This window comes from Ochotona curzoniae, unplaced genomic scaffold (genome assembly GCF_017591425.1).
Source record: "Ochotona curzoniae isolate NIBS_2020 unplaced genomic scaffold, NIBS_Ocur_1.0 scaffold_3208, whole genome shotgun sequence".
Lineage (NCBI taxonomy): Eukaryota > Metazoa > Chordata > Mammalia > Lagomorpha > Ochotonidae > Ochotona > Ochotona curzoniae.
In genome coordinates, this window is record NW_024467106.1 from 27,670,230 (window position 1) to 27,695,699 (window position 25,470).

The 25,470-nt window shown below is 48.3% G+C and overlaps 1 protein-coding gene across 1 annotated transcript in view; it reads right to left on the minus strand.

Annotated features, from left to right (window-relative positions):
* Nucleotides 1-812: 812 nt before the first annotated feature.
* COL15A1 (collagen type XV alpha 1 chain) overlaps nucleotides 813-25,470 on the minus strand; it is a 100,451-nt gene continuing 75,793 nt past the window's right edge. The window contains exons 21-39 of the mRNA XM_040963581.1: nucleotides 23,288-23,350; nucleotides 20,941-21,009; nucleotides 20,796-20,831; nucleotides 18,472-18,525; nucleotides 18,315-18,374; nucleotides 17,041-17,109; nucleotides 16,899-16,940; nucleotides 13,925-13,970; nucleotides 12,162-12,242; nucleotides 11,736-11,785; nucleotides 11,179-11,280; nucleotides 10,166-10,310; nucleotides 7,750-7,814; nucleotides 6,853-6,981; nucleotides 6,645-6,704; nucleotides 5,940-6,005; nucleotides 3,760-3,945; nucleotides 2,454-2,569; nucleotides 813-1,909 (exon numbers count right to left, since the gene is read on the minus strand). Of these exons, the coding sequence (XP_040819515.1) occupies nucleotides 1,696-1,909; nucleotides 2,454-2,569; nucleotides 3,760-3,945; nucleotides 5,940-6,005; nucleotides 6,645-6,704; nucleotides 6,853-6,981; nucleotides 7,750-7,814; nucleotides 10,166-10,310; nucleotides 11,179-11,280; nucleotides 11,736-11,785; nucleotides 12,162-12,242; nucleotides 13,925-13,970; nucleotides 16,899-16,940; nucleotides 17,041-17,109; nucleotides 18,315-18,374; nucleotides 18,472-18,525; nucleotides 20,796-20,831; nucleotides 20,941-21,009; nucleotides 23,288-23,350 (1,653 nt within the window). The 3' untranslated portion in view covers nucleotides 813-1,695. The remainder of the gene's footprint in view (nucleotides 1,910-2,453; nucleotides 2,570-3,759; nucleotides 3,946-5,939; nucleotides 6,006-6,644; nucleotides 6,705-6,852; nucleotides 6,982-7,749; nucleotides 7,815-10,165; nucleotides 10,311-11,178; nucleotides 11,281-11,735; nucleotides 11,786-12,161; nucleotides 12,243-13,924; nucleotides 13,971-16,898; nucleotides 16,941-17,040; nucleotides 17,110-18,314; nucleotides 18,375-18,471; nucleotides 18,526-20,795; nucleotides 20,832-20,940; nucleotides 21,010-23,287; nucleotides 23,351-25,470) is intronic.

Below are 25,470 nucleotides of genomic sequence, written 5' to 3' on the forward strand. Positions count from 1 at the left end.
CTCAGGTGCTCTACTCCCCTCCTCTGGGGCTTCTATCACCAGTTCTTAATGACTGAGGAGCTTCCCACTATGCTTCTGCTTGGGAGTCCTCTCCATGGAGGTTCCGGCTGCTGGGTTTGGTTGTTTTCCCTCTCCTTTAACTTCCTTTCTACTGCCCTGGCTTGGAGGGTGAATTGACTGTGTTGAATTACTGGGCCAGCTCAGCTGAATGACAGGAAATATCCCAGTGGGCCTCTTGCCTGGTGATTATGTTTCACCTCCAGAGCTGGGAGGTAGTGGAGAGGAGCCTCGCACGGCAGTTCCTTGGAAAGATCCGGAGACAGATTCTCTGTCAGAATCCAATCCTGCGGCCCTCAGCTAGGGGATCCAGAGCAAGCCATTTTTGCACATCTGCTTTCTTTTTCTCACTCACAAAGTGGGACAAAAACATTTAGCTTGCAGTATTCTCATGAGAAATAAGTGGGATCTGTCATGAGTCTAATGGTTAATAACTGGGAGTTGGCATGCTTGTCTTAGCCTACCTTCCTTTGGGAGAGGGAGTGAAACACACCCCCAAGTCACACACTGAGTCAGTGGTAGAGGCACAGCTCATCCCGAGTCCCACTCAGCCAAAGCTGCCCCCACCAAGTGGGAAATGACAGGCAGGAGCCAACGAGCATGATGGGAAAATCTTTCAAGTCTCTGATCACCGTTTGACTGGCACAGGTGACAGAGGCAAGATCAGCAAACCCAGTGTGGCCAGCTTCCACATCAGTGGAGGAGAATAAAGGACCCAGGGAGGAAAAAAAAGTCAAATAGAAGAAGGTGCTTGGAAAAGATTTTTTTTTTTTATGTTAACTTACATGGAAAAAATCAAACTATACAGCATGAAGATTGTTCTCAGAAAAATTCATCCATATGAGCCAGTCTGTGTGAGTGGCAGTTATAATTCAAGAATTGCCAAATGGAAGTCATGGAATTGGAGGGTGGGGGTTGGGAGGAGAGCAGCTAAGGCCAAGGTGGTAATTATGTCCCATTTCTCTTCTCATTTCAGATAATTTGGAGTTTTAACTTTTCCAGTAAGTCAGTCACAGGAACAGATGTCATAGTAAAATATGCTTGTGTAAAAATAGAAAACTCCCAAAGCAACGATGGCAGTAATATTTTAGGGAAAGAAACAATAAAATCTGGTAATATCAAAGGACACGAATAGGATCATTTGAGCACTTCTGTTTCTTTGTATGAACAGCAATGTAAATGACAGATGTATGTGAAAGAAAGAAGCGTTCGGTGTACACATAATTTACATTGGAGTAACATTTCTAAACATTGACTTAGTAAGAAAACATGAAGGACATCTTACACTCAACAAAATGGTTTAAAGAAGGAAATCACTTTCTCAAAAATACAGTGGGCAAATGCCAAAGCTTTTGTTTTGAGCTTGCCCTTGATTGTGGTGGGTTGTGTTCACACTGCATGGATTTCCTGGAGAATCTAGCACCGATAATGTGGATCAGATTTTGTTATTGATCTGAGTCCTTCATGTCTTCAGTTTTGAGTGTACTGAGGTATGTTTTCTTTGGTTGTTGCTGTGATGCATGTGTAATAAAAAATGTATAATATTTACAACATTTAAACATTTTTAGATTTCAGTGTCAACTCCTCTTCACATAAGAAATATTGGAAAAACTTTCTGAAGAATCATCGGAAGTATCGCTACTTCCTAGCGTCTGTCATGAAACTGTTCTCAATACACAGAACAATTAGCCTGTTGGCACAGCTATAGGCCTTCTGGTCCAGGATCTTCCCTGTGCTCAGCTGGGAGGCAAACCCTGTGACGGCCATGTCCGCGGTTCGCCACGCTTCACAGTACTTATCCACGAGACGGACACCATGGGTGCTGGAACCATGCCATACGACCTTCTGGGGCCTAGAAAGGCAGGTTGTCAGGTTACTTTTGGAAATGACATGTGTCTTGCAAAGCAAATTGGCATATGTTTAGTGAGTCAAGTCAAACTCTTTAACCGTTTATGGTCCAATGCCAAGCCACCTATGTCCGTGAGATTTCTTCTGACTTTCTGAACATAGCTTGCCCCAGCCATACCCAACTTGCAGCCATTTCCAAACAACCCCCTCAGCTTTTATGACGCTGTACCTGTCTTCCTTAGACTCCTTAGTCTTGAGGATAATCCCTAAAATTATCTGCCTAGGGTAGTGATTGATCCTTAAGAGATCAGCAAATACCTCCTTTTGTACATGGCCTTCTCTGATTCTCACTCCTAAGGAAAAGTGATTATTTCTTTGGATACACAGTCCCCTGGCTTCCAGATCAGGGATTTCTGCATGGCCCTCAGCTGCCTTGTTGCAGCTTTGTGTTGGCCACAGCACACGGGGCAGCTAAAAGAGATACTCCACTGGTACACGCCTCCTAAATCCCTCCCAGGGAGCCTACGAAAACGTCCACCTCCACTTACCAAGAAGGATCTGTCATGATGTCTCGACCGTCAAAGGAGTAAATCGGAACATGTGTGTTGAACTGACCTCCATGGCCAGCAAAGATAGAATCCCAATTATTAAAAAGTACTTGGCCCTATAGAGACAAAATGTCATATTAAGCATTGTTGTGCCATCAGCCTACAAAAGAACTAGAGATTTCCTCATTGTCCAGGCCTAAAGCCATCTCACACAGAAATCTCTAGCCCCAAACACAGACTCTGGATGTAGTGAGAACTTGGGAATTATTTGTGGTTGAATTTTAAAATTTGACCTCTTTTTAAAACTAGCTTTTTTTCTAGTATTAAATCCTCATATTATATGTGTGTCTAAGGCTCCTCCCCATATAGAGAGTTTTAAGTCTTGGTTTTATTATTGTTATCTAAAAATTGTAATGCATATGTATTGAGCTTCACTTTATACCAGGCCTTGTCCCAGTCTACCCTGTGGATGATATGGTCATAAACCTTAGTCCTTTTCCTAAAAGATCCTGGTCTTTTAAGGAGATAGGAAGAATACAGATCATTCAAGTGGGTAAAGTGGTTGGAGTAAAACCTGAAAGATGAGATGAAAAGTGCTGACTATAGGGTCAGGGTGGAAATTACCAGCCCCTGGATTGCAAACTGGAGTACTGGGGCTACAGGGATGGAAAGGTCTCAAAGCCTCATAGAGAACTACTTAGTCATCAGGACCCAGGAGGCATGTGAGCAGCAATAAAACCACCCTTCAATAGCCTTAAAGGAGCAGAGTGATGCTCTGGTGCAATTGAGTGATCTTTCAGGACTCTAAGGGGGCTGGAGGAATGTCTGCCAGGCTCTGATGATTTGCAAGTGCAGAGAGTAGCAAGCCAGGCTCCTAGCCTGGTGCTCTGCAGCTTACTCGGGAATTGCTCAGCTGGTGCCTTCTGGAGAGTATTCCTGAATGGAGCAAGGTACAGGAGTCAAGGAGAACAATTCTAGTTTGGCAGTGACGTTGAGTCAAGTTTTCTCCTTTGGCAGACTGGAACGAGAATTACCATTCTTGGACACTATCTATTAATATAATAAAGTTCTTTGTAGCAAACAAAAGAGGTTATTATTCTCCCTCCAAGAGTCACAGACCAAGGCAGCAGGAACGGCCACCATAAGTATGAGGAAGTTGAGGTCCAGTGTGGGTAAGTGACCCACTCAAAGTCTCACATGCAATCATGGAGAGACCTGGGCCTTGAGTCAGTGCTCTTATTCTGTGGGTGTCATGGCCATGGCCACCAGGGGACTGGAAGGGAAAAGAAACAGTGTTTGTCATTACCTTGAGGTTCACTATGGGAAGGCTGTATCGCTCTGCTTTCCTCACAATGCTGGAGAGGTCTTGTAGATGAGTGGATAAGAATGCTCGGTAGGTTGACAATAATCCCGCAGCCCTGGCCTGCTGGAAGCACTGAAAGTCAGCTCGAATGTCCCCTGAAAATGGAGTGTTGAGGGCCACCAGGTGCAGCTGAAAAAAGTAAGAAAAAGAGGACAGTAAGAGGCAAATCAAGTCCCAAGACCACCGCATGTTCCTAAGAAGATCCAGATCTTTTAGATATGTTTCCCTAGATGCCATGAAGACTTAATAGCAATGCACAATCCTATTGGCTGAGGATTAAGAGGGGAGTTGGGAGACAGAGGTAATGAATGGATTTTTTCATTCATATTTTTACAAACTCAAAAGCAATTTGTATGCATTATATTATATTTTCACAACATCTAAGAAGAATGAAGACTAAATAGTAAAGTCACCTATAGTTTCACCAACACCATAGCCATTCTCTAGAGAGCCAGCAGGACAGCTTCAAAGAATTGATATGCCCCTGCAATACCTCACTCTAGTTTCTAAATTTGAAGGACACCTTTCAGTTCTTTTTATGGGCCTCCTGGCAGCCTCTGACACTGTTGGCCACTACCCGGCTTGGCATTCCTTCTTCCTCTCCGGTTATGGCTTCCCAGTCCCCTTCTCGTATTTCTTCCATCAGCATCTTTTTGTTTTTGCTCCTCATAGTCTGATCCTTTTTGCTGGACAGTTTCCTCTTTCAGGAATGCCACCACTCCTGGAATAACTGCCGTGTCACTCAGGTCAGGTCCTAGCACAGGTTTTGGGTCCTTAGCTCCCATTCCCTCCAGGTGGTCTCCATTCAAGCATCCCACCAGTGCCTCAGACTCACCAGGCCCCAAGTTGGGATCTTGTCAGTCAACAGTTGCCCTATATGAGATACGTGTCTGGTATTGGTCAGGTCCTACTTCTTGGGAAAGTATACCCACAATCTTGGCCTGAGATCTTCAGCTTCCTTCCCTCAGCCACTCCTGATTGGGTTAACAGTGGGTACTTAACCCAAGGGAAACCACCAGTCTATCTCTCCCAAGATGGAGCTGAATGAAATCAGGCTGGGCTCTGCAGTTGTATGTTCACAAGCAGCTCATGGCACAATAACTCACAGCCATGGGCATGCTCACATAACCAGCCTCTGTGCTGGGGTGTGGGATGCATGGAGGAAGCGAGAGTGATCCTTCTAGAAGGAGCTCTACAGAGATAATGAAGCACACTTGTAGCACAGACCAGAGTCCCCAGGCCTGAGCATGCTTCCTGTGATTGAGTCCCATGCCAGTCACATGTAATTATTTGAACAAGAGCTTTACTTAAGCTAGCAAAATAGAGTAAGACTAACTTATCTCCATCCAGAAATCATCCTGGGAAAGCAAAAAAATCAACATGTAATTACCCAAGCAGAAATCTGGGTCTCCTGCTTGGTCTCCCACTCTCACTGCTTTGTATCCAATCAATGACCACATTAGTCACCCCTGCCTCCTTGATGTCACTCCACTCCACTTCCTTGAGTGCATGTTCATTGTTGGGATGCACTTTAGATGGTATAGGAGCCTCCTAACTGATCTCTGAGCCACTGTTCCAGTCCCCTCCAATACATTTACATACTAGAACCAAGGTGTTTCCTGAAACATCAATCTAATTATAGCCTTCTCCTTGCTTTTAACCCATCAGCAGCTCCCAACTACCCACAGGCAAAGGTCAAAGTCCTTAATGTGGCCCAGCATTCATCTGGCTCACCTCTACAGACTAAACCCCTGTATTTTTTGCCTTGGACTAGATGGAAATAGTCATAGGAACACACAGCACTACCCGTGCCTTTCATTTCATCTTCCCCATGCCTGGCATTCCCACCTTTTTTTGGTCTATCCAGCTCACCCCTATATTCAATTATGTTATAGGTCTTAGTTTGGTGGCCACCTCTTTTAGGCAGACTTCTTGGACCTTTCCCATACTCCAACATCCTGTATTTGTCTCACCCAAACAAGACCTCTGCTGTGTTTGCCACTCTCGCTCTCTTGCTAGTTTGTAAGCATCCTGATGGTAGGCAGTGTGCACCAAGTATGAGGCTTAGCAGAGCAGACACACACCTCCAGCATGTGCAGAGTGAATGTGTGGACTGTACTTACAGCAGGCCTCTCATAATTGGCACTTAGAACAGGGTTCAGTGGAGGTTGAGGCTGCAGCTGATGTGGCTGGTAAGACAAGAGGAAAAGTATCAGTGCTGATTGCAGATTCAGTCTGTCAAACACCAGGATATGTAGGAGTGACTATAAAGAGTACAAAGTTGACTTTGGAAAGAGACAGCTATGTTATCAAGAGCACTGGACCAAGGAAGCAGGAGACCCATGTTTGGTGGTCCACCTGTTCACTTCCTGGAGCATACCACCTCTTCAAAGCCTCCATCTCACCATCTGCAAAATGGGGGTGACAGCACCTGCTTCTAAGTGTGGCCACGGCTTCAAAGAAGCACAACACCAATTGTGCACCATCTCACAGTGCCCATAATCTTACAAAACAGGGGGCATCAAGCCTTACCACCCATGTCAAACACTGATTGCACAGATGAATAAACTGAGGCCAAGCGGGGGGAACCCTTTCCAAGGAAGATTCAGCAGGTGGGGGCAGCAGGTCTCGAAGCTCTGGATCCAGCTCTCCTTACACTATATTGAGAGAATGTTCTATGGGTACCCAGTAATGTCTAGCATTCCACTAGATCTTCCAGCATGCAGAGTTTGCCATGCAGTCTGGAAAATAGGGGGCTGCAGACCGCAGGACACTGGGGGACCCATTGATGAACAAAGGAAGCACAGCATGGCTGGGGGACTACTCACATTGCTGGCGAGTGCAGGGGGCGGCGGGCTGTCAGCAGGGATGGGGATCAGCTCCCCAAGCTGGAAAGGAAACAAGACACTGACAATGAAACCCCCACCAGAATCTGCATGCTTATTTTCAACACACAAAAGTAGTATTTATGAACAGTAAACTATAATTTTCAGAGGGTATTTGGAGGCAGTATGTTCAAGAAAATGACAAAATTACCTGTAGCTTTTTCCAACCATCTCTGACGCGAATGAAGAACTCAGAGCTGTCCCTCAGGTAGACAAACGTTCCCTCTATGACCAAATGTGCTTGCTGTAGCATCTCGTGCATGCTGCTGAACGCTGTGATCTGCCGAGAAAACGGCTGCTGCTCAACTGAGTGGCAGCATTACACACACTCACACAGTCAACAGCAACTGTACTCTAACATAGAAAGGCTTATTGTACCACACACAGAATCATAGCATCATTACTGTTTCCCTCAATTGTTGGCTTATTGTGGAGGCAGAGAGAGATATAAAGACAGAATGCTGTGCATTGTATGTGCGTGTGCATGCACACGTGTATGGAGAGAGAGATTGGTTCCATCCGCTAAGTCCCAAATATTCACAATGGCCAGGGTAGAAGCCAGAGTGAGGAACCCAATCTGGGTCTTCCACATGATTGGTAGGAACCCAGTTACCAGAATTGTCACCACTGCCTCCCACGGTCTGTGTTAGCAGGAACCTACAGTCAAGAGCCAGAGCCAGGAATTCAACCCAGGTACTTTGGTTTGGGATGTGTCTTAACCGCCAGGCTAAATGTCTACCCCACAACATGCTTTGTGCTAAAAACAAAAGTATGTATTACTTTGAAACACAACACCACATGATTTAAAGATTTGAAGGGTAGAATATATATAACAAATGTTTTTTTGTTCTGTGGCTTTTTTTATTTCACAAGCCACCTGAATAGATACTAACATACTCTCTGTGATTTGCAAAGTTGCACCAATTCTGTCACCACAGTCTTAATTCTAAAATAAAAAGAGAGTTGGTCCCTAAGCACTTTCTTAAGTCTTCAAGAAGCTCATCCAACGTGGGATAATGACAACATATCCATGGGCAATGCTACTCACCAAGTTTCTGATTCCCGGAAGTCCTGGTTGCCCTGGAGGGCCAGGTGGGCCTGGCAAGGCCACAGCTACAACAAAGCAGAAAAGGGAAGTTACAAAAACACACTCGGAAAAGTATGTCTTGGATCAGCTTACTTCCATGCTGCAAGGTACCACTCTGCACCTGCACCCTGGGTGTTCTGGCCCCAGAGCACATCTTATGCCAAAATGACTGATCCAGGGAGGAGCTGAGTCCAAGCCACACTGAGAATTTTCCAATTTTCTAAGTACATAAATTCATTATGCTGTTATTGTTTGTAAAAGCTGATTTAAGTAATCAGACTCCTGCATAGAAACAGATCCTGACTCATCAGACCTATTTCTCCCCAGAGACAATCATGTGACCCTTGAGTAGAGGAAGTGGGCTCAGGAGGAAGAGAAGGTGCTAGCGGCTGTGGGAGGCAGTGGCGGCAGTTGTATGTGTACGCGTGGGTGTGTTTGTGTGTGTAGTAACAGGAGCTCTGACCCTGGGGCTGGAAGACACAATCAGGTCCCTGAGCTGTCAGCTCCCAGGGGGTGGGGGCAGAGGATCTTGAGGAAACAGCAGCTCTGAGAAATGGGGTCAGGCTTTGCTCCTTCACGGGGCTGTGCTGGAAACCAAGGGGAATGCAGAGAAAGAATGTGTTTTACCAACTGTCTGGCATTCAAACAGGGCTTCTACAGCCTTTGAGGAGTAACAGTGCCTTTCAGAGACTCATCTGGACTCCATGCGTCCAGGTGTACACACACACACACACACACACACACACACACACACACACACACACCACTACAACAACTGAGGCAGCAGATCCCAGAGGCACAACTTTGAACTCTCCATGAGTCCTTCCCCTAAGCAGTCGTAAAACAGGCTCTTCTATTTCTCTAATCCCCCGCCCCTCAAAATGCCTGCAAAGTTCTTGGTGGAGTTAAAGCTACTTTTATAAGTCCCATAAAATTACTGTGTATGATTATGTTTCCTTGGGTCATTGCATGTAAGTCTTTAGTTTCAACATGGGACTTGCACATCCATATAGTAGTGATAAATGTCTGATGGACAGAAGGTCAGGGAAGGACTTGGATTGGGATCCCAGTCATGTAGTATATATGACCTTGAGCAAGTCTCTTAACCTTTCGGAGCTCCAGTGTCTTCATCCATGAAATGAGCTTTGTAATAATACCCATCTCATCTCCCTCCAGGGTTGCTGTGAAGGTTAGAGATGATAATGGCTATGCAAGTGTTTTGTAAACTGTGAATTACCGCACATAATGTGAAGGACAGTCCTTGTTCAACGCAGCAAGGTGTCCTGGGTCTTCCAGGCTGCTAAGGACTCCAAACTCTCTGTACCCTGCACCTACTCTGTGTTTGCCCCTGAGTTGTATAGCTCCTACTCAGCTCCCAAAGCCACATAAAATTCCAGGTTCTATCCACCAGGCACCTCTGGGCATCTACCATAAAGTCAGAAAGGGTCTTCCCACAGATGAACAGATATTCAACATCATTAGTTATTAGCAAATGCAAACCCAAACCACCACAGGATAGAACTTTATGCTCGTTGGATGACTATACTCAAAAAGATATAATGAAGACATAACAATAACAAGTGAAGATAAAGAGAATTTGGGACCTTTATGCAGTATTATCAAGAATATAAAATGTGTAGCTTCTTTGGGAAAAAGTTGAGTAGTTTTCCAAAAAGTTCAACATAGAATTACCATACGACTCCCAGGCATACGTATTCCCAAGGGAACTGGAAACACACATTCACACACACACACACACACACACACACACACACACACACACACACTCTGCACATGAGGAGTCACAGCAGCGCTATCCTCAATGACCAAAACATAGGGACTATCTAAACATCCAGAAACAGATGAATGAATAAACAAAGTGTGTACCATACCATGGAATACTATTTGGCCATGAAAAGGAATGATCCATGCTTCAACACGGAAACATGATGGAGCCAGGCACAAAGGACCGTATGTTGCATGTGTGATTTACATGAGACTTCATTCCTATGCAAGGTCCCAAATAGGCAAATCCTGAGACAGAAAGAGGACAAGCACTTCCAGAGATCCTAGGGGAGGGGCAGTGGGTAGCAGAGAGGGACTGCTAATTGGCACAAAGGTTCTTTTCATTGTGAGGAAAATGTTCAGGAGTGAGAGCAGCGCAGCCTGGGTGACTTTATGAATGTATTAAAACCACTGAATTGTACACCTTAAATGGATGAACGTTATGAGGTGTAAATTATATCTCAATTTTTACAATAGAATAGAAAGCAGCCTGTACTGAGGAAACAGCCTTCAGTAGACAGTGTGGTGGTGACATGTCACCCAGACATGGCAACCTTGAACATCACAGGAAGACCTTGCCCACAGTACTAACCTGCTCCTAGGATTGCCGGAGGTCCCGGTGGTCCTGGGGGTCCTGGGGGTCCAGGAGCACCAGGTCTTCCAAATCCAGGTGGCCCAGGCAGGCCAGGAACGCCAGGGGGGCCCTGGGGGCCGATCACAGTTTCCCCTTTCTGGCCCTGTCCAGGCAAGCACACAACTTCAGAGGGAGGAAGGAGATTAATCCTAGAAGTGTCACCTGTTCCTTTCCTGAGCAGGTTAGGGACACGAGCTACTGCTATGAGCATGATATGATATGATATGATATGATATGATATGATATGATATGATTACTCTCCATCTTGGGTGCCATTCATGGAGATGCAGGCCCCAAGAGCAGTAGCCCAGGAGTGCTGAAAGACAAAACAGAGAAGCTCAGGGAGCCATGGAGTCAGGCGGGTTCTTGGCAATGACTTGCATGGCCTTTAAATGTCACAGATGAAGAAATCAAGGCTTAGCAAGAAGTCATGCTAGAGGCAGAGCTAGAAGCAGCAGGCTGAGCTTGCTGGTTCTACCTTCCACATGAGCCTTGGGGCTAATCATGTGGATCCTGAGGTCAAAACTGGGGTTCCAGGAACAGGCCTTGCTTTTCTCCCTGGAGAAATCTATCAATCCAGGGAGGCCAAGCTACCCAGCAGACCCTTCTTTGGAAACATTTTGCAAGAATCCAACAGCCTTCCACCTTCCCTGAGCTTCTGCTGAAACTAACTCCCCGAGCTTCCATTTTGCCTCCACTACTGGATATGCTCATAGTTCTTTGCATTGAGCAAGATTTCTACTATTTACATGAACAAGGCAGATGGGTTTGTGGTTTGGTCAGTTGGCTCCCCTCCATAGATCTCCACCAACTTCCCCACCAATCAACAACAGCAGCAGGTGGGGAGAGCTGGCTGAACCCCAGGCCCTGCCTCCAGCTTGTGACTCTACCATGAACCCTGGAGTCTCAGGAACTATACTGGCGGGCCTCAAGGGAGGTTGCCAGTCCCCAGAGAATACGACACTACTCACAGTGAGGCCTGGACTGCCCGGCAGACCTGGAGGCCCAGACACAAAGAAGTTGTCATTTGAGTCGCCTTTGTCTCCTTTGACTCCCCTATCTCCATTCTCCCCCTGGAAGAGAGAATACAGGAAGACAGTAAGAGTGGGGTAAACTCAGTCTCAGACATGAGCCCAAGAAAAACTGGAAACAGGTTCCTTAGGTCTAATGGTGTCCTTCAAATGGCATCCCCAAAGTTACAGGTTAATAGTCGTGAGAGGCGGGATCTTTGAGAGGTAACTGGGTCATGAGGGTTTTGCTCTCAGGAGGGGATCAATTCATTCATGGGTGAGCAGATCCACGGGTTATCAAGGGAGTGGCCTGGTTATCAGAGCCAGTCCTCTCTGCCTCCCTTGCTCTCTCACCACATGATGCCCTGAGCAGGCTGGGAACTCTGCAGGGAGGTCCCACCTGTAACATGGCCTGCATCCGATGCAGCCTCCAGAAACCAAGAGCTGAATGAACCCTTCTTCTTTATAAATGACCCAGATTAGGACAAAGACCAACTAGTTAATAGAGAGAGCCTCACCTTTAAGCTGTTGAGAATATGTCTCAGGTAGGTGGGATCCACTGGCGGACCTGAGAAAGAAATGCTCAGTCAAACCACAATCTCAATGGCAGAAGTTTGAAAATGAACCAGGCTGGCAAACCTGGGATTTTTCTTTAGAAATGACCCATGTCTTAGCTAATGAGAGTCAGAGCTGGGCTTGAGGCAGCAACAGGTGATGGGGATCCTGGGCCATTCCCAGGGTTGCATATGAAGCATGAACAATGGAATTTTTGGTATCTCTTGCCAATGTTCCAACTTGGCCAGGCTAAGCCCATGATGGGGTCTCCAGCGAACATGGTGGAGCTTCTGGCCAGGCTGTTGATCCAATTAATCTTACTCTTGGACCCAGTTGCATTTCTAAAGAACACAAATCAAAGGTGAGGTCTAGAACAAGAGCTGGAATACCTGGTGGTCCCTGGGCACCTTGGTCGCCTTTTTCTCCCTTTGAGCCAGGTAGACCCCACGATCCTTTCTCTCCTTTAACTCCTGCCACCAAACATACATGAATATTAAAACATGAAACTTGGAAAATCATCCTTACTCTAGGTCAATCTTTCCTGAGGTAAGCTGCAAACTGATCCTCTATTGCCAAGTCAAATAAAGGTCTATTGAGAAACTACCTCTGCTAAATGAAGGAGAGGGCAGAAGCAAGTGTATCCAACCCAATTCCTGATCTTGAAAATTCCAGTGACACTAGGGAGCTAGAGACAGCTTGCAGTAACACAAAGCAGGGCAGTACATGTTGTTACCAGCCATGTATTGTGGGAGACCAGTAGATGCTACTGCAAACTCTCATGGGTGTGGATAGGGGCTCAGCTTGGGTTCAGTTGTCCAGGCTCAATTCGGCTGGGCCTATGCAACCACAGGATATAAAAAGAGCAAAGGGATCTCCTGGGAATGCCCAATGAACACAGCCAAGAGTGTGAAGTGTCCTCTTCCATAACTGAGGGAATGTTATGGTACCCAAGGCACTTCCTGGCAGGACCAGCTGGAATCACTGCTTCCACAGCACTGGCATTACAATCCTACGCTTCCCCCTAGGTCTTCAACACTGGAGGGTTCAGAATACAGCCTTTCCTGGCATCAGCATTTGGGAGGGAATGGAGGGGAAAGCAATTCAGGTAGGATGGGCAGTAGACGCATGTCTTGGTTTCTGAGAGGTGTAACAGATTGGCCGAGGGTAGCAAGTGTGGAGTTGGGAGTTACAGAGTGTGGATGAGGCTTGGGGGTTCAGAGTGCTAAAACATGGGTGGAGGTCTGTGAGCCTTAGAGATGTGAGGGTGGCTGCTGCAGCAGGGAAATGCAGCCCCATTTCTTGAACCCTCAAAACCAGGGCAGTTGCTTGAGTGTGGGAACTTGGACTGCAGGAGCCTGGGGGGACTTTGTTTCCTACATCAAGACTATGGGCAGCAAAAACAGAATCAGTGAACTCACCACCACGGGCCTGATGAAAGGGGAATAGGATCAAGATCCACGAATGAATAGGAGGACAAGTTCTCTCCCCCATGGGCCAGGACATTCAGAAATGTCTGTCTGCCCCCTCTCTGGGCACCTGTTGCTCTCCAGTGTGCCCTCCATGCAGTCTTGATCAAGTTGATGTTTACTAACCAAATGTCCAAGCTTGGTTATCCCACCTGTCTTGGGAGCTTGTGAAAGGGCAGGTGCTGATGGGGCAGGGTGTATGGAGGGGCCCAAGCCTCTGCGTTCCTAATCTTCTCCCAGAGGATGGTTGCTACAGCTGCTCTGTGGCAAAGGTCTTTTGAGCTCCCACAGCCCTTCCTTGTGTCAGCTCTTGGTCTAGAGCACTGTATTAACTGTTATTTCCCTTAACAGATTCCCAGAGCCTAGGATCTTTAGACTTCATCTGTCTCAGTGCCATATGTGGGATGATACTCAGCAAGGAGTCAATGAAGGCTTTATGGACAAATGAATGGACAAATGGAGGCCTTCTGGCTATCAGAAGAGCAGTCAAACATGAGCAGTACAGACAGATATGTGATAAAACCACAGGTGCCCATGTCCACAGCCTGGGTTAGTTGCCACTCCTGCTGCTACACCTGGTCACAGCTCCCTGAGAATTCATTTTGTATCAGCACAGGGCACAAAACAACCATCTCCTTCAGAGGTTCCTGAGGCCAGATCAGGAAGATGAAGCAAGCAGTACATACCATGAAAGGTGATGAGTTCTGGGTCTCCAGAATGAGGGGTACCAACCTGAAGAATGAAAGGCCAAGTCAGATGCTGACAACCTGGCCATAGCATCTACACACACAAGAGGGATCATAGTTCAGGGGTGGGGCACTGGCACAAGTGGCGAGGTCCCAGGATCAGGAAGCCATCGCTTTGGCTCTGGAGCCCCCTAAGACTCCTTAAGCTCCACTTGGCATATAGCTGGGCTGGGGCAGACATAACTGAGACCTACTGGCCCCCAAACCCAGCAAAGGGCAAGTCCTAGGCTTTGAAGAAACAAAGTATGGTGGGTGATGGTTTGGCTGAAGATGAGCCTTGACTTCCTTTGGCATCTGAACCTTGGTCCCTTTGCATTGGCCTGAGGCCAAGTCAGCCATCAGCTTAGCTTTTGCACAAAATCAAAAATGAGCATTAGGAACAGGAGCAGATGGAGTAGTACCTATTAAGGGGTGCGGGTTATCATCAGATTCAGGGGGTTATTATGAGATCCCCATTAAATGTCAGGGATATGGGGTTCAGACTGATCTAGAGACTGTCCTTTCTCAGATGCCTACATTTCCTTATGCATGAGGATGGAGCCACCCGCAATCTTGTTTTTATGCATCCACTTTTACCTCTTTCCCAACAGATACATGAAATCAGGGTCTGGTTGGTGTCTCAGGGTCTGGCTGGTGCCAGGCTCCTTCCATGCTTACAAGGCGAGGGTCACAAGCTGCTCAGAAGCCACCAAAAGAAGACTGGGGCTGGGGAGGCTGGGAGGGAATCTTCTAGGCAAAACATCTCTAAGTTAAGGACAAAGATTGCAGGGCCAGCTGCTATTTTGCAGCTTTGCTGATAAAGTTGCTCAGCACAAACATGAGCTGCCAAGTACAGTGGGACCGGAAGGGGCTGGGATGAGAAGGAACTTGGAAAGGCTGCTACATGTGAGAGGGAGGATTCTTGTTTTAAAATACGCACTTTGAGAGCCAGTACCCCAGTTCCCATGGGGCTCAATGAGACAGCTTGAAAGGCAAGTCACCCAAATAGGCTCTCACCCTGTGCTTGGCTTCTTTTAGGGTAGCAACTCCATGATTCCCCCAAAGGCCAGTGTTACTGCCAAGGGTCTCAGCATTGACCCTGGTCATTGCAGTGACATTTTTCATCAAGTTTCCTGAAATTTCTCCAGACTGATATGACTGTAGGTGTCACATGAGCCGCCCATGGGAAGCCCCTAGCACCCAATCAACATCAGCCCCAGAACCAACCCACTGCTTCTCTGACTCTTACACAGTGAAGGAAGGGCACACCCTCCCAGGAGGGTCCCTCCGCATGGTTATTCTGTGTGTCTTTGAACCATCAACAGAAACATAGACTAGGATGTTACTGTCCTTGCATAGAGCCAGGAGTCAGCGAGCCCTTTGTCACCTTCCACAGGCAGGTCCTGTCTACCCTCTACTTCCTGGGCTGCAGTTCCGACAAGACAGTATAACGAAATACTCAGCCAAGCTGCATCATTTGCAAGTCTCATCACTAGCCCCAGCCAATGCCAATTACACACCCACTATAAGGAATATCCGTAAGTCATAACCAGCGAGCCCCTGTGAGCATGGACCACGCCTGTCTAGCTCACTTCTGTATCCCCAGGGCTTGGCAGAACACTTGGCACTCCATGAGTGCTCAATAAATATTTGTTGAGTGAATGAGAGAAGGAACACATGCAGTCCTGTGACTCATGCCTGGGCACAAGGGAGGCTCGCCTGCCACCCTGGGAATGAAGCTTTCTTCATCACTACGAGGGGAAACCTCAGGCACAGTGCTGCTGAGTGGTGAAAAGACCAGGAGAGTGAGCCCTTGGATCAGCCCCTGCACCTTCCGCCAGGAGGTCAGGAGACCTGAGTTACAGTACCAGCTGCACCATGCCCCATGACAACAAGCTCTTGTCAGAGAGCTTCTCAGCAGGCATGGGGAGAGGGAACCCCTGCCTTGCCACACTGGGAACTGTGTGGTGATATATCACTAGGAAAGACCAGAGCATGGTCAGTGACAAGTTGCAGCCCCAAAGCACCAATGCAAAGACTACAGGGCACCCTTGCTGGTTGGTCACCTGTATAATTCTAAGGGCTCTATTTCTCCAATTGTATGCCACTCTGAGCATGGTGTTTATGTGGTCACAATAACAAGAGACTCTGTCTTCCCCCTTCTTTTGGACTGCATTAAGAGACGCATACAGCCACCATGTGCCTCCTTGGGAGATCCAGTGTACAGGGGCTATGAGCACTGTGGCATGGTAGGCTAATCTGCTGCCTTTGATGTTGGCTTCCCTTGTCAGAAATAGTTTGAGACCCAGCTGCTCCACTTCCTATCTCTGCTAATGTTCTTGGGAAAGCCATGGAAGATGGTTCAAGTGCTTGGTCACTGTACCGATGTGTAATTGCAGTTTTGTGGCTTCTGGCTTTAGCCTGGCCCAGCCCCAGCCATTGTGGTCATTTGAAAAGTAAATTAGCAGATGGAAAATTTCTTTGTCTCTAATTCTGCCTTTCAAAAAATATAAATGTTAAAGAAAAAGGTCCTGTATACAGCTATGCCATCTAAAAACAGGATGAATTCTAAGAAACACATACTGAGGCAATTTCATAGTTGTACAAGTAGCAGAGAGAAATGCCTCGATATGTGATGTGATGCTTATACAGCCAAGGACAGCCACAGGGCGCTAGCTGACATGAGCTAATAGAACCACCATTGTAACACAGGTATAATCAGTGGAACCATCATTATGTACTGTGTGACAGTAGTTTGCTGCTACCATCTGCTATCTAGATGCTTCTGGTTATTTAATGGTTCACATGTAGGTAATAGAAGACATCCGAGAGGATGTTGGCGGGTAGACAGGGCCCCAGCCAGAGGCTGAGCTGCATCTCTGAGTTGCTATCCACGCAAGCCCTACTCTTTGCGCAGTGACTGTGTGCTACTTACTGGTGTCTTGCAGTGCGGCCGGGTAGGTATAGGGAAAACAGCCTGTGGGGTGAGAAACAACAGAGAGGCAAGGGCATGATGACCCCAGCACTGTTTGGTCCACACCCCTTACCGAGCCTCCCCCTTCCCACTCCTAGCTTACTCCTTTGATGTTCACCACAGCTCCAGGTGGTCCTGGGGGGCCGGGAGGGCCAGGTAAGCCAGGTGGACCCTGCAGAAACAGAAGTGAGGCTTTAGCTGAGTTTAGAGTATCATGAGGGTGGAGGTAGCCTCAGGACGCTTCCCTCCAGTGCTGGGACCACCACAGCTAAAGGAGGGTCCTTAGAAACCCACCACCTTTCCCCTGGCCACAAAGCACTCCTATGCCCATGATCTTACAGGAGCCTCATAGCAGACCAGGGGAGAGAGAACAGATCAGTTGGGCTTGTCCCTGGTTGACAGCTACACTTGATGATGCCTAGAGAAGGGAAGCAACATGTCCAGGACCTTACAGCAGCTCTCAGCAGATCAGTTCTGCTTTCAAGAACAGTGCTGGCTAGACAGGCAGCCTGTGGCCTCACTGCCAGCATATCCCCAGCATGGAGGAGAGATACAGTGGTGCTAGGGTGCCTCCTAAATGCATAGATCAACACAAAGACCCCCTCAAAGCCAGGTCCACTTGATCCAAACTCCTGGCAACAGTGTCCACTTGTGAACCTGAAGGCCAGACTCGCAGCAAGAGAGGTAAGGCCCTGGGTGCTTACCAAGATGGAGGCTGAACTGGCAGCTCTCCACACAGTCCACAGGTCACCTCCCAGGCCCACAGGTGACATGAGGCATGTACGTCAGCTTCCCAGGGCCTCAGGAAAATCATGTCCCTGGACTTACAAAGCAGAGCCTAAGTAGGACAGACAGCTGCAGCCGGGACCCCCAAGCTGGGTGTGCCTCTTGGCTTGAAGTGTGTATCTCCTGTTCCAGGCCCCAGTTTTCTCTGAATCAAATAAAGGCCCTGCAGAGTATCTGGTGGGACAGTTATCACCAAGACCACATGAGCTGCTATACTTAAAAACACACCCTGCATGCTGTCTTGGAAATGGCAGGTTCTCTGGAAACCCTGGTTTCTTTTTTGTAGACCCTGTACCTTCCTATATCCTAGCATGTCCCACCTAAGTAGCTGGGCTGCCTCGGACATTATTCAGAGGCGCTGCCTTAGTGAGGGAACCTGGAAAGGAGGGATGAGGGGGTGTCACCCTAGGGACAGAAGATCTGAGATTTAGAAGCACATTTCCTGAGCATGCTCAGACACCTCCTCCCACCACCGCCCTTGAGTTTGGCCCACTGTGGTCTTCTGGGTGGATGCCCTTGCTCCTCCCTCCTCCGGACATTGGCCTCGGGGCTCCATGCTTGGGGGTGTGGGGGTGGTAGGCATGGACTCACCGGCATCATGACCCCTCGGTCTCCTTTGGCACCCTTGAGGCCATTCAGTCCTGGGCGACCCTGAAACCCACAGGAGACACTGGGGTCAGTCCCCTGACCATGGGCCAGCTGGGTTCACACGCCCCATGCATGCAGAGTGAGGAATGCTGATACCTACAGGTCGTCCGGGGAGGCCAAACTCTCCTTTGTGTCCTGGGGGTCCTTTGGGACCCTAAAATCCAAACAAATACCAGTTTAGCAAGGTCCAGAAGGATGGGGTGCCCATCTGCCCCTGGGGATCAAAGCAAGGAAGAACTCCATGGAGAGCAAGAGATAATTCCAGAATTCTACCTGCCTGGCTCCTTGGCTGTCAGTTTATCCTGCACAGCTAGGAGCACTTGCTTAACCCCTCAGTACAACTCACTGTCCTGCAGGTGTGTCCTCTATCCCCAGACTCTGCACCCAACCTCCATGGTCAGGGTTAACTGAGAAGCAAGGAGTCAGGAGCTGGATGACTCAGTGCCCAGGTGAGCCAGTTCAGGATGTGACTTCACATCCCAGGGCTCACCTTCCCCTCTGAGGCAGCCCTCCCTCCTGCCGGCCTCCTGCCAGCTCTGCCTAGGAACCTGCTCCAGGAGCTGGCTCTTTTCTGTCCTGAGGCCCGGAGTCTTGGCTGAGCACCCAGTCCTCCAGCTTCATCCTCAACAGACAGAGTCAGTTGCATGGTCCTGCATGTCTGTGAAGCCACTGCCCCCATGTAACCGTTTCCAGGAATGCTCATGCTTCTTGCACCTGGGATATAGCCTTTTTGGATTATTACAGCACCACTAATGACCTGCTCCCTGGAATCTGCTCTGCTCCCAGGCTATGTTTTCCCATTCCTAGGGCAGAGTATGCCCTGGCTCCTAGATGAACTGCTGGTTTAATGCCCAGGGCCCTCCAACATCTTTCTCCCTGCTCTCATCAACATAGACAGTCATGTCCTGAGAGACGCCAGATAAAGACTGAGCTGCAACAGGTCTTATATGCAAAGTTCCCAGGCCCCCTGACTCTTCGGCAAGATGAATCAAGGGCAGGAGGCATCTGCTGGGTCTGGGCCACTTGGTTTGCATGATCCACTGCCACCTGGGCTTAGGTAACCTGCAGATCTGGTCTATGTGGGCTGGGGCCTGGGATTCTGCATTTCTACCAAGCTCCTGGGCAATGTGGGTGGTGCCAGCCCTTGCACCCTGCATGGAGTAGCAATATTCCAGTGCATTTGCAAGAGAGCGGTGAACTATGCTCACCACCAGGGCCACAGCAGACATGTGGTGCCTTCAATCAGATTAAAGAGTACCCCTCACTGCCTGTGCACAAGCTGGGCTTCAGTGGGAACAGCTGCCACAGCCATCTGCAGCAGCCTGTTGGCCGCTATTGCCACCTAGTCATGATTGCCATGGTTTGGCATGTTAGTCGGTGAGTAACTGGTTATAGACAAGACACTCTCAGTCTCCCTCGGCCCTTAGCTGCGCATACAGTAACCCATTCTCTTGACTTGCAAAGAGACCAAGGTCTTGCCAAGACTTTGGAAGTTGTGCCTTGGTGATGACAGATTATTCAGCAAGGACATGCATTTGTCACACAAAGGTGTGTCCCTGTCTTCCCAGCCAAATTCAACCAAACAGACTTCGTGTACAATTTTGTATGACTAAATGTATTGGAGGAATCAAGGGGCAGTTTGTTCAGTGGAGTATAGCACAAGGGTCCAGGGATAGGGTTTGGCAAGCTGGCCTCAAGTCCCCACTTATGTGCTGGGACTGCAAATGGGTTCTACAGACACTTTCAGCCATGATCTCTATAAAGTAATGGTTCTGAGCGTCACAGCTCAGGCTTGCGCAGATGGAAAAGGTGGCCTGCGTGGAGTGGCAGGACAGTGAATGGACTGCACCTGAATTCTCCTTGTTTCTTGGGAAGAACGATGGGAAAGTACAGTGTCTAATACTAAGGGAATTCCCTCAACACAGAAATAGGGAGAGGGAAGCTCAGAAGCTCAGCAGGCTAGCTCAAGGTCCTACAGCAAAGGAGTGGGGATCTGAAAAAGTCCAAGGATATTTTCTGGGGTTCCTTAGAGGAGTTCCCTAGGCAACTAGCAATCTTTAGCTGAGAAGTACCACAGGCTAAGTCCTGCCAATGAAATGTACTAGAAGTGAGGCACATTATTTTCCATTATCTTTCCCTCACTCCCTGACCTCAGCCTACCAGCTGGAAGACATCAAAATGACCCGGAGCCCACAAGATGGCAGAGTCCCATGAGGAGTACATACTGGATCCCTGCATCTCTGTGTGGCTGAGCTACCATTGCGTTCTATCATTGAGCTGTGTACCTCACTGCTATGAATCTACCCTTCACATTTAAGTGTTGTATCACATCCTTCTGCCACAGGACAACCACATCTAACTAACCAGAGAGTGAGCAGTGCCTCAAACTGAGTCCAGAGCCAGCTGAGAGATACTGTGCCTTACCATGGGTCCTGGGGCTCCGTGCATGCCAGGCTCCCCCTGAAACAGAAAAGTGCACACATGTCACTCAGAGGAAGCCTGCAAGTGGCAAAATTCAGGCCAAGAAGCCAGAGTAGACACCTGCCTCCAGGCCCTGGCATGCCCTTACCTTTTTGCCTCGCAGTCTTTCCAGAGGTATGTCCCCCGTCAGGATAGCGCCTGGCTCTCCCTTTTCACCCTGCAATTCAGAGAACCTTTCTGTGAAGCCACACTTCTTCCTCTTCCCAGCTCACCCGATGGGTACCTAAGGTCCCTTGTGGCTATTGCCGGTCTACCCCATAGCCCACCTCTCCTGGTGTAGGGCAGCAGTGGTGAAGGAATGTTTTCTTAGCTTTTCACTTCCAGCACCATCCTGAGTTCTGTCCTAGAGCCCAGCCACACCCCCTCTAGGACTTTCCTGGATGCCCAACCTGTACCTGCACCCAGCCCTTGCTGCATGAGACACGTTGTGTCTCTTGCTACATGGTGCCCCCTGTAAGCCAGCTCTGGCTGGTCTGCATTCCTAACAACTGGCTTGAGATCTGTTCCCACCAAGAATCCACATTCTTGCTAGAACACCCTGGAAGTAGAAGAGAGATAAAGGAATAAAACAAGAGGCCTCCCTCAGCCGAGAGCACACATGTCTCCAAACTCCAGTTTCTTCTTGTATAAACACTTCAAGGGGGATCAGACAAGGCAGACTGAGATGCTGGGCAACAGCAGACACATAGACTAGGGGCCAGGACACAGGATCCTGCTCTTACTCCTGTTAAGCACAGCCATCTACTATTGCAGGAGGATTCTGAGGAGACACAGGTTCCACAAAACAGCCCCCTGCGGCATGCTGGACTCCAGGTTTCTGTGCTGGGCCCCGGGAAGCTGTGCGAGGCCACACAGATGCCTCCTTCAACAGGGTGGGAAGCGACCAGGGCATAGGACCAAAGCAAGCAGAGCAGCCTGTTTTCTCCACCCCCCTAAGCCCACACCTGGGAATCGCATCTTACCACTCCGCTGATGAGGAGAGGCAGTCCTGAGTGCACCAGTAGCAGAGAGAAGCAAGCACACAAGCATTAGAGGCAGAGCGAGAGAAAGCACATTTGCTGCAATGGTCTGGGTGCCCATCCCAATTGTTCAAGGTGGCAGGGAGTTAGGAACATGGGGTGGCACATCTGTCCCTCTAAATCCACCTAAGCTTACCAGGCATTGCTCTGGAAGCCAGAGCTGCTCCAGCTTGGCCCAGCCTCCTCCCATGTTAGCATTGCCCCAGACCCAGCCCCTCTCCATAGGTTCCCAGCAGCAAAAGCTTCCTAAGACAATACCTCAAGGGGCACCAATGCTTTGCACAGTACTCTGAGCCCATTAGTCCTCCACAGTGTAGCATGATAGGGAATGAAGGAGAGAACCCAATGACTCCAATGGTCCCTCTTCCAGGGGAGAGGAGGAATGCATGCCCACTCTCCCTGGCTTCCTCTGGCAGCCCCAGGGGCTTCTCAGTGTGGCCCCGCCAGCTCCACACAAGCCTTCCTCACAGCAGTGCACATGCTCTGTTGCCTATCTGTTCCTTGTGTCTTCGTTTCATAGCCCTAGTGCACAGGACAGGAAACTGGCTGGTGTGTCTTAGGGGGTCAGCAGCCAAAAGACAGAGGCACACCTAACTGGATGGGTGCCTCAGTGGTTCCCATTCAGTCTCAACCACTTGTTTTCAGATGCCATGCTCCTCCTGACCTTTTCAAATGCACCTGAGACATTAGTTCTAGGAAGCAAACCTGAAAAAAGGTATGGAGGCCAGCTCTGCACCCATGGAAGTACTTGGGAGGGACTGTACAAGCTAAATTTTCATTCCAAAGACTTGGCACCCAGAGTGTCACCCAACTGCAGAGTGCTCCCACTTACACCTTGAAAAGATCTGCATTCATTCTATTCCTTCATGACACACTCTTGGACCCAGTGAGTGTTCTGGGTGTTGTCAGCCCTGTGCTGGGGCTGCAGCTATGGTCAAGGAAGGGCACAGGCCTGTGCTCAGGGAGGGTGCATTTAGCAGGACTGCCCGGTGAGTGGCACTGGCCACTTTACTTGGAACCAGAATTCAAGGGAGCAAGCCCACTTCTTTCCAAGTCACAGTGAAAATCAATTTCACTTCCTTTGATTGTGGTGAAACCTTGAGATTATGAAAGTTCACAGTTGCAGAGTGACTTAATGGTATGTGATTTCTTTCTGACATGATGAAAACGTTCTAGAATTAGATGGTGGGGATGGTTGCACAATCTTGTGAAACAAAAAAAGAAATCTTGCACAATTCAAAGGGGTTGAATTTTGTGGCTTGTGAGTTGTATCTCACACTTGATCTTAGCCAAAAGGTAGAGAAGCAATGTAAGTTGTATCTGAAAGGAGACGCCATCAAGCCGCTTTTAGCCAGTGTGAAGTACTTAGCAAACCCCAGAGCCTCAGTCCACCCCAGTAAGCTGGGTTCCTCTTACCTGTTCTCCTTTGAGTCCTGGAAATCCAGGCACACCAGTGTCACCCTTTGGTCCTCGAGGGCCCTGGAAGAAATTGTGGGGGGATAGCTTATTGTTTGTTGAGATGAAGACACATTAGCTGATTGGAAACTGTTTCAGTTCAAAAAGCACAATAGTGTAACAATCTTGTCTCACAGGCAGGTGAAAGCCTGATGAGCTGGGATATTTTCTCAACTAGAAGTGGTCCAGCAATTGTGGTCTGGGAGAATGTATGCAAAGCAGTAAGAGGTCTGGAAGCTTTGTGTTTCTCTCAAAAAAAAAAAAAAAGGATTTTCTTTTTTGTTTTTAGGAATTATTTATCTTTATTGGTAAGGTAGATCAGATTTACAGAGAGAAGACAGATCTTTCGTCCGCTGGTTATCTCCTCAAGTGGCCACAACGGCCAGAGTTGAGCTGATCTGAAGCCAGGGTCCAGGAGCTTCTATTCTGGGTCTCCCATGGGAGTGCAGGGTCCCAAGGCTTTGGGCAATGCTCTACTGCTTTCCCAGACCATAAGTGGGGAGCTGGATGGGAAGTGGAAAAGCTGGAAATGAACCGATGCCCATATGGGATCCCAGTGTTTGCATGGTAAGGATTTAGCTATTGAGTCATTGTGCCAGGTCCAAAAGAAACTATTTTTAATATCTTACATATTTGTGTTGTGGTAGGTTAACCCCTCACCTGCAGCACCAGCATCTCATGTCCTGCCCAACTCCCTGCTTATGCAATGGGAAAGCAGAGGAGGATGGCTCATGTGCATAGGCCCCTGCACCCATATGGGAGACCTGGAAGGAACTCCTGTTTTCTGGCTTCATATCAGCCCAGCTCTGGCTTTTGGGGTGATTTGGAGAGTGAGCCAGTGAATGAAAAATCTCTCTCTCCTTTTCTCTCCTTTTCATAACTCTCCTTTTCAAATGAAAATAAATAAATCTTTTAAAAATTTATTTATGTAAAAGGCAGAAGTTCAGGCAGCGAGGGCTCCCATCCATCTGCTGATCGATTTCCCGAATGGCTGCTACCATTCAAGTCCAGAGCCAGAAACCCAACCCAGCTGCCCCATGTCGGTGACAGGGACCTGACTGCTTGAGTTGCTCTGCTGTCTCTCAGGGATACATTAGCAGGAGGCTGCAATAGAGGTAGAAACCCAGAAACCTAGGCACTCTGATACTGTCCTAGGCAGTGCCTTAACCTTGAGGTTAAATGAGTACCCCTCTCTGATACATCTTTGAGGGATTCTACCTTGCTGGCTGGGTGCTGGTGAAACAGCTCTGTTACCAACCTCATGTCACCCCAGGCTCCTCTCAGGCTGTGCTGCAGCACCCTACCCCCCATTCACCTTCCAGGACCCCCTCTCCCTATCTCTAGCTCCCTTCTTGCCTATGAGATGGGATCCAAACATCGTAACCTGATATCCCAAACTAGCCCACCAGACCTCGGCCCCTCATTCTGGCTCTCTTTGCTCATCCTTGCCCCCTAATTCCACACACCCAGACTGGGGTGACCTCTTCCCATCCCCAGCAGATGTCAAATGTCTGTGCCGATGACTCATGCAGCCACGACGTCTGCCCCAAAAGGCATTTCGACACTTGATTGCTATTTAACTTTCCACAAGTCCCAGCTTGTCATCTGGGCGAAATGGTGACTTACCCATTCCAAAAGAGGTTTCCAAATATCTGTTCTTAGTAGATTTTTGCCCAGAAATGCTTTTTAAAAGTTATTTTTTATTTTCTTTATTATTATTATTCTTATGCAAATAAAATCTTCAGTGAAAACCCAACGTTTCAAATCTGTCATTTGGAGTTTCCCTTATCAGAGGTTGGTGGAAGGGCAGTGTGTTCTGTAACAGGCCCCAGGTCTGGGGCAGCCAAACTGAGGTTGCTGTTAGAGAGCTGGCCTGTTTGGCTAACCAAGTGGTCTTGTGGCTGTCACTACCTTTTGATTGATTGATTTTTTTGAGTGGCAGATATAGCGAGGGATGGAGGGAGAGAATTTCCCTATATACTGGTGTATTCTCCAAAATGTTTCAAACAGCAGAGGCTGGGCTGGGGCTGGGGCTGAATCAAAGACAAGAGTCAGGAGTGTGACCCAGATTTCCCATCTGGATTACTTGAGCCCCTACCGGCTGTCCCGCAGGGTCTGCACGAGCAGGTAGCTCAAGTCAAGAG